The sequence below is a fragment of the Nicotiana attenuata genome, unplaced genomic scaffold (assembly GCF_001879085.1).
Source record: "Nicotiana attenuata strain UT unplaced genomic scaffold, NIATTr2, whole genome shotgun sequence".
Taxonomy (NCBI): Eukaryota; Viridiplantae; Streptophyta; class Magnoliopsida; order Solanales; family Solanaceae; genus Nicotiana; species Nicotiana attenuata.
In genome coordinates, this window is record NW_017673015.1 from 55830 (window position 1) to 63967 (window position 8138).

General features: G+C 36.3%; 1 protein-coding gene across 2 annotated transcripts in view; it reads right to left on the bottom strand.

The window, feature by feature from the left end:
- Positions 1-937: 937 nt before the first annotated feature.
- The window catches only part of LOC109215195 (putative late blight resistance protein homolog R1A-3), a 13300-nt gene continuing 6099 nt past the window's right edge, over positions 938-8138 (bottom strand). For both annotated transcript variants that reach the window (XM_019379213.1, XM_019379215.1), the window contains exons 3-4: positions 5404-5535; positions 938-4872 (exon numbers count right to left, since the gene is read on the bottom strand). In XM_019379213.1, the coding sequence (XP_019234758.1) occupies positions 1192-4872; positions 5404-5463 (3741 nt within the window). In that variant the 5' untranslated portion in view covers positions 5464-5535 and the 3' untranslated portion in view covers positions 938-1191. The remainder of the gene's footprint in view (positions 4873-5403; positions 5536-8138) is intronic.

Here is an 8138-nt window from a genome sequence, read left to right on the forward strand (position 1 = left end):
TTGCTATAAAGGGATACTTCTCACACTGAATCTATGTTTAACGATTAACGAATGGCAACATGTCATTAAATGCTTCAATTTCAATAAGACCTTTTGCTTAAGAAAAAAAAACTTTGATTTAGTGTAAGTTGGCGTTAGTGTTGGGTCTCTGTTAGAGGCATAGAGTAAACCTGTCCACTTTCGGATACTTATATTAGGCAATGTCTTATATTCCACCCTATATATAAAGGATAAAGATATTCTTTTCACCCATAGTTAAGGGACCACTGAAGTTAATTCCTCTATTAAAGTGAAAGTGGAGTATCTTTTAAATTAGACCTAGTTATAGTAGGTAAAGCGTTATCTAGTTACTTTACCATTAGTGTAGAGTTGGTCATACAATAAAATTAACCCTTTCGCTGGTTCTGAGAATAGAAAAACAAAGAATGCTGCATTGATTGGATATTCAAAGGACTTTATATTCTATGCATTAAGTGTAAAGAATTCAAAATAGTCTATCCTTGTTGACACTAAAAGTATTTCACTCTCAACTATATGCGCACCAATTCCAATTATGCCTACTTTTTGTTTCTCTCACTATTCTTAACATTTGAAGTAAGCACCTACTAATAGATCATGTGATTGGAGTCACAAGCTTTAGAAAAATCTAATTACATCCGAAGTTCTCAACAGGAAAGTATTGTGGCTGTTTAGTCAGTCATTAAGATCTTGTGGATTTCTTATAAATCTCTAATATTTTTACGTTTTGTTTCTCGTAATTTTGATTTACGTCACGGACTCACTGTACAAAATGCTGATTTGACATATGCGACCATTCTTATATTTCATAGATTGGTTAATATGTCATTTGAAAAAAGCATCAAACGTTTCAAAACTAAATTTGAGATTCTCTGAATTCTAAAGTGATAAAAAGAGTCATTAATAGAAGAATCACATGTATATAGAGCTATATATGTTACTTTTAAGAAGGAAAAAGAACAAATTTGAAACACATGAGATACTTGTTTGTAGGATAACTTTGCTGTCCCTTACCAGCTTTGCTCACCAAAAAGTAAAAAAAGAAGAAATTAAACAGAAATCCCAGTAACACTGACAATCAGTTTTTGGCTACAATGGAATGGAAAGGAAACAGCTGGAATAAGATCCATCATTTGAAGCCCCTACAGGTTAAAATGGGGTCTGCAAAAAAGATTATACAATTTCAAGCTTGTCTTTTCCTGTCATTTCTGAAATATATTCCTTAATCCTTAGTGCTGATTCTTCAAGTTGAGAGGCGCTATCCAGTGTGATAGACTTCAACGAAGTAATATCCCCAAAACTCTCTGGAATCTCCCTAAGCTCAGTACAATATTGTAATAGTAGATCCTCGAGCACAGGAAACGATTCCTCTCCAACCTGCCATTCAGAAAAATACACCCATGACAAGTTTAAGGATTTGAGACTGTCGAAGGTGACTTCCACCGCGTTCCATTCTTTCCCCTGGATGGTTAAGTCGCGTAGATACAGTTCTTGAAGGTTGGGTAATCTCGCAATTCTTGATAGTGAATCCGATGTCAGATAAAACCGACTCAGCTCCAATTTTTTCAAGCTCGAAGGGAAGTGAATATCCCACTGATGTGTATCTGGACTGACGAGACAAGAGACGTCCAAAAATGCAGAAACTTCTTCTAGTTCATTAAGGACATCCAATCTTGGAAAACAAATCTGCTCTTTTATTGCATCTGATCTGAAATTCCTTGGTATGCTAATGCTGAATTTAAGGCTTCGAAGATTGGGAAACCTTCTGAATATCTCCTTTCTGTCTTCCAAACAGAAAATGGTGGGCTTATGTAATATTCTCAGATTCTCTAACTTCGACTCCTCTTCTAACACTGTTGATTTGTCGATGGTCGGTTCAAAGAGAAAAAAACTGCCCATGCTTACATGTCGTAGCTTTGGAAGACTCCAAATAATAGGTGATAATACCATGTCGTTTGACCAAGTTCGCACCACCAGAGTATCTAGATTGCAGAGGTTTGAAAATGACAGAGGGAGAGCTCGTTCATCCATCCAAACGATTAAGTACCTCAAATGAACAAGTATGCCTATTTCCTTCAGCAAAGAATCTGTCAATATTATATGCGGCAGCTCCAACCTTTTAAGAAGCCTCAAGTGTCTTAGGTGACAGTTTTCAGGAAGCTCGCCATACATGTCTACCTTCAAAGAGAGGAGGTGTTTAACATAAGGATTTTTCTTTTCTGAGCTGAACAGGACAAATTTTGTTTCTGAACGATCATAATGAATGGTCATTCCCCGTGGCATCATATCTGAAGAAGAGGATGGATCACTTGAACTTACTAAGCCAAACAACTTTTCCTTTTCAGCTTTTCTCGAACAAAAATCATGCACAAGATCATGAATTTTGATACTCGGGTCCCTGATACCTCTCTCATTGAAAAGTATTACCAAGCTACTAGAAATTAACTCATCCACATAAAACTCCGATACTTCTTCAACACTCTTCGTGTCATTTTGTTCCACAAACCCTTCGGCACTCCATAAGTCATTCAATTGAGAGATTAGAATGTCTTCGTCCTTTGGGTAGCTTGCGAGGTAGAGCAAGCATGGCTTTAGGTGATCCGATAAATGGTCATAACTTAACTCTATAACCTCCATCACCGCCCCTTCATTCTTAAAGGATTTCAAATTATTTAAAACATCCAGCCACAAATCCTCTTTCTTTTCCATCTTCGCAATGACTCCACCAATCAGATCAAGTGCCAAAGGAAGACCGTCACACTTTAGGGCTATTTCTTCTCCAACATCTATTAGTTCATCAGGGCAGCTTTCTTCTCCGAATACCTTTTTCTCTAATAACTCCCAACTCTCTTCTTGTCTTAGCAATCGAAGGTTAAGAGGATCACTATGACGTTTTCCATGCAAAGCCACTTTCTTTTCTCGACTTGTTAAAATAATTCTACTTCCTTTCTGAAAATCTTGAAAAGGCATTGTTAGCTCGTCCCATGCTTTAGTATCCCACAAGTCATCCAAAACAATAAGGTACCTCCTACTGTGCAGCTTTTTTCGAAGCTCATCATAAACATCCAAATCCTCGGTAAATTCCGCATCTAAACCAGCGACTTGATTAAAAATTTTATGCAACACCTTTTTGCTGTCATACTCTTGGTCGACTGTGCACCATGCACGAATATCGAAATGACTAGTAACTGCCTTATCATTGAATACTTTGTACGCAAGAGTAGTTTTACCTGCACCAGGCATGCCAATGATCGAAATAACATCTAGCTCTGCTATTCGACTGGTAAGTTGTGAAATTATCAGGTTTTTCTCCTCCTCAAAGCCTACAATTATTTGCCCAACTTGCTTTTTTGATGACTTTCTTTCAACTGGTTTGTTGGGAGAGTTTACAACGATAAGACTCATGTTTTCCTGTACCTCTTTCTTGATAAGCTTGATCTTTTCTACGGTATCAGGTAGTAAGAAAATAAGATGCAAGAGACCATGATCTCTAACAAGAATTGAATTGATGACATGTTCTGCCTCATATGCCACATCTAGAACACGAGTCCAAAGATCTCTATTCAATTCTTGCTCAACATTCCCAAAGAACGATCTTATGAACTGTAGGTATTCTTTCACCAACCCAATTTCTTCCTTTATCAAAACAACTGCATAAGCATTCGAATTGAGCAAACAATTTAAGTTTATGAGTAGAAGGTTCATGAAGAGTGATCCATCACTCTTGGGGAAGCAGAGTTGATATGGGTCTTTAGGGGCTTTCAAGAAAACATGTTTGAGATCTTTCTTCAAGAGTTCAATATTTCCCGGCACTTCTAGACTTGCACAACTTGTTTCATTCGTATTCTCTTCATTCCTTGAGTTCTCTTCTGAGTTGCGAACAAGAATGGATACCTCCCTGGTAAGAGCTACAACCCGTGACAAGAATAGAAACAGTTTGTCGTGATGAATAATGTCTTTGGACACATCTGTAAGAATAATCAAAAGAAACTCTATCATGACATGAATGTTTTGAGCTGAAGTGCTAGCAGTAAGAACATTAAACCTATGCTCTTGTAGATGAATCAGATATTCTCTAAGAATGTCTAGAGAGGCTTCTAAGAGCTGCTTATTGAAGTGTCCAACTTCTCTTGATTTTGAAGCTTTCAAATTTGTACAACATATGTGCATAACCTCCAGCTGAACAGGAACAATCTCCAGAAGCAGATGATCTAGCTTGACATGAGGGGCATCATCTATCATACCAAACTGATAAGCCAACAAGGCAAAACAGAAGTGTCGTACTCTCTCAGCCATAAGTTGAAACTGAGATAAGACATATTCAATTGTCTCATACTCAATGTAACCATTTACTTTTAGGCTATGGAAATCTCTTAAATTACCGCATACATTCTGAAGAACCTCATATTCAGTCTTTAATGGGCAAATCAACTCAGTAAACACCTTTGATTGATCATGGAGATACACGAGGAGGGCGTCGAAAAGTTCGACCAACTGATCCTCAGTCATAGTGGCACTTGGTTCAGAATTATGATATGAGCTGAGACAACTTTCTATTTTTCCCAGGAGGTAAGGAGCGACATCATCCGTCAATTTACGCAGAATTTCATGTTCACTCTGATGAAAAAGTGACTGAACCAGATCATGAAACTCATATAATATGCAAGATATTTCGGCATCCAAACCACCGGGAATGAAATAAAAAAGCTGAAACAATGACGACATAAACTTCAGCCGCATTGTCAGATTTTCATCTTCATCTATGTAAAGAGCAATTTCATCTCGTTGATTCTTTAGCCTCTCTATGAAATCCAACAGATTGTCAATGTCCTTGTGAAATACATCAGATGTCACCTGCCAAAAGACCAAATGTGTATCATATTTAAGAATGTGTTTTGAACTTATTTCCTAATGCTTTTGAAACGATTCATATTGGGACAAAATCGGTTTTAGTACTTGATACTTATCAGCTACTTTAATCTCAATCAATAAGCTAAACTGGCTCTAAATTACCAACGTTTTAGGCAAGTAATATTGCTTTTGAGAGTCTTATTATCATAAAAAATATTTTCGAAACAGTACTGATTTCATCTTACAATAATTTTTAAAATCATTCTTAGATGGTGGTATGCTTATTTGTTACTACTTACTACATATGAGTAAGAACAATTTTTACTTAAATATCATCGCGATGTTAATATTCTAAAATAACTATTTTACGCCTTAGAAAATAAATATTCTACAAAGAAAATGCCATGATCAGATTATGAACTTTTGAACAACAATTTCCAAAAGATATGAATAACACTATACTGTCTTGAGGATTACTTGGATAATCATTCAAGTCATATTAGTTTTAATACGTATAAATATTGTATAGCATACCAATGAGTTGTTTGCTTCCCCTTTCTCTCTTTCTCCTTCATTTTCTTTTCCTTTTTCCATGTATGTAATTCTCACTAGTCAAGCCAAAGTAACTTTTCCTTCCCTTCCTCCAAAGTTCTCAAGATTTGACGCCTGAAAAGTACATAAATCTTTGTTAGGAGAAAGAAGTAGAAGAAAGAACACAAGAATCTGAAGGAAGAAGCATAAAAGCATAGAGCATATGACAATTTACTGCACATTTAGCCAGACACCTGAAACAAAAAAAGGGTGGATTGACCATAGATCTCCCAACCCAATTACCAAAATAATATGGAGATATCTACTGAAAAAAGTTTCTTCCTTTTATCTTTCCTAAGCCGAGGGTCTCTCGGAAACAATCTCTCTGCCTTCTTGAAGGTATGGGTAAGGTCTGCGTACATACTAATCTCCCCATACCTGTAACGACCCGGCCGGTCATTTTTGGAATTTACGCCCCGATCCCCTATTAACTGTTTTTCCCAAGTTTAATTTTGCTATTTTGATTTGCCGGGATGTTCGGTTTTGAGTTTCGGAGAGTTTTGGGACACTTAGTCCCTAAATGAGAGCTTAAGTGTTGGAAAATTTACCATAGTCGGAACAGTGTGAAGACGGCCTCGGAATGGAAATCCGATGGTTCCGTTAGCTCCGTTAGATGATTTCGGGTTTAAGGGCGTGGTCGGATTGTGTTTTGGAGGTCCGTAGCTAATTTAGGCTTGAAATGCCGAAGGTTGAATTTTGGAAGTTTCCGGTTCGATAGTGAGATTTTGATCTGAGGGTCGGAATGGAATTCCGAGAGTTGCAGTAGTTCCGTTATGTCATTTGGGATGTGCGTGCAAAGTTTCAGGTCATTCGGACGAGGTTTGGTAGAATTTTTGATCAAAAATGTATTTTTAGAGTTTTTGGAAATTTTAAGCTTGAATTCGATGAAAAGTAGGTGTTTTGATGTTGTTTGTAGCGTTCCGGAGGTTGGAAAAAGTTTGAATGAGGTTTTAAGAGATGTTGGTGCCTTTGGTTGAGGTCCCGGGGGCCTCGGGTGTGTTTCGGAGGCTCATGTCATTTTGAGTTGTTAAAAAGTTGCAGAAATTCAGGTTCAGGTGTTGCAGATATTTCTTCATCGCGATCGCGTGGGGTTTATCGCAATCACGAAGGCTTAGGCGAGGCTGAGGGAATTTGCTCTTTGCGTTCGCGTGAAGAGGGATGTGAACGCGTAGCTTTGGGCAGTGTCGAATAGCGAACGCGTGGTCTAGGCCGCGTTCGCGAAGAGGAAATAAGGCGGAAGAGGTTGGTCAGTCTTTTCTCTACGCGGTCGCGTGGTGTTGACCGCGATCGCGTGGGTCGAGGAAGTTAGAGCACCGCGTTTGCGTAGAGTAATCTGAGTCGCGTGAAGTTTTGCTCTTCTCGATCGCGACTGCCCTTACGCGATCGCGATTAAGGAAATCCCTGGGCAGATTATTAAAAATCCCAAATCGAGGGTTTAAGCTTATTTTCAAAATTCCGAATTTGGGAGCTCGGGAGGGGCGACTTTTGAAGGCTTTTGCACCTGGGCAACTTGGGCAAGTGATCTCTTGTAATAACCCGACACTATAAGAGTGAACTTTTTTTAAGCGAGTAACTATAGAATATATTTTTGGAATATTACTTACATACATGATACATATAAATTATGACTTTAATAATTTTCTGGATTGGTTTTTAAGTGATTTTGGTTAATTTCCAAAAAAAAAGATCAAGTGGGACATGCCCCCTTTATAAGACTTCACGTGGCAGATGCTTTTGGAGGAGAAATAGGTGTACTAGGTTATCTATATTATATTAAAAGCACGAAGGCCCTTAGCGAAATGTCGTTCGCCTTTTTTATCCTTCAAAAATAGAGTTCACGCTGGATATAATAGTCATTTAATTATTTTTATAATGTTTAGAAATAGACTTAATTATTTTCCTACTATTTTAGCAATAGTCATTTAATTACTTTCCTAATATACAAGACGTTAAAATTAACTAAAATTTTAGTTATTAAACATTTTCCTATTTGAACATCCTAGGAAATCCTAACATTTAGGACTAAAATCAACTAAATATCTAGAAATTTATTTGACGTCAACTACAAGAAGAATAAGACAATTAAATCCCAATTGAATTCAGTTCCACATTACAATTGTGATACTTCTTCCTATCAAATTCGAAAGACGAAATTCAGGTGATTATTGAATTCTTAATTAGGGAATAGATATGAAGCAAACAGAGGTTAACACTATAAGTAGTTACCAAAAAAAGAACTAAATATAACATTATATTATAATAATTTCAAAAATATAATTAATAAAAAGAATTTAAATTTAATATATAGATATGTGTGTGCATATACAATAATTTGATTTTTAGGATTTAATTGCGTAATTTTGTGTATTTTTCCTTTGTGTGTGCATGATAATTCATAAAAAATATAAAAGATATTGCATGGGCATTTAGGATCTAATTTCACATATTTTTAGGTTAATTAGTAATTAGACTTATACAAAAATATAAAAAAAATCATAAAGAAAACTTTGATTTATTTTGTTTGGTTTTAATTTTAGTTTTTTAGGTTTATTAGTTTCCTGTAAATTGGTATTAGTTTATTTGTAGCTTAATTAGGTAATTTGAATTAATAAAAGGAAAAGAATTAAATGAATTGAAAATATAAAACAAAGAAAACAAAACAGGCCTGTTAAAAGAAT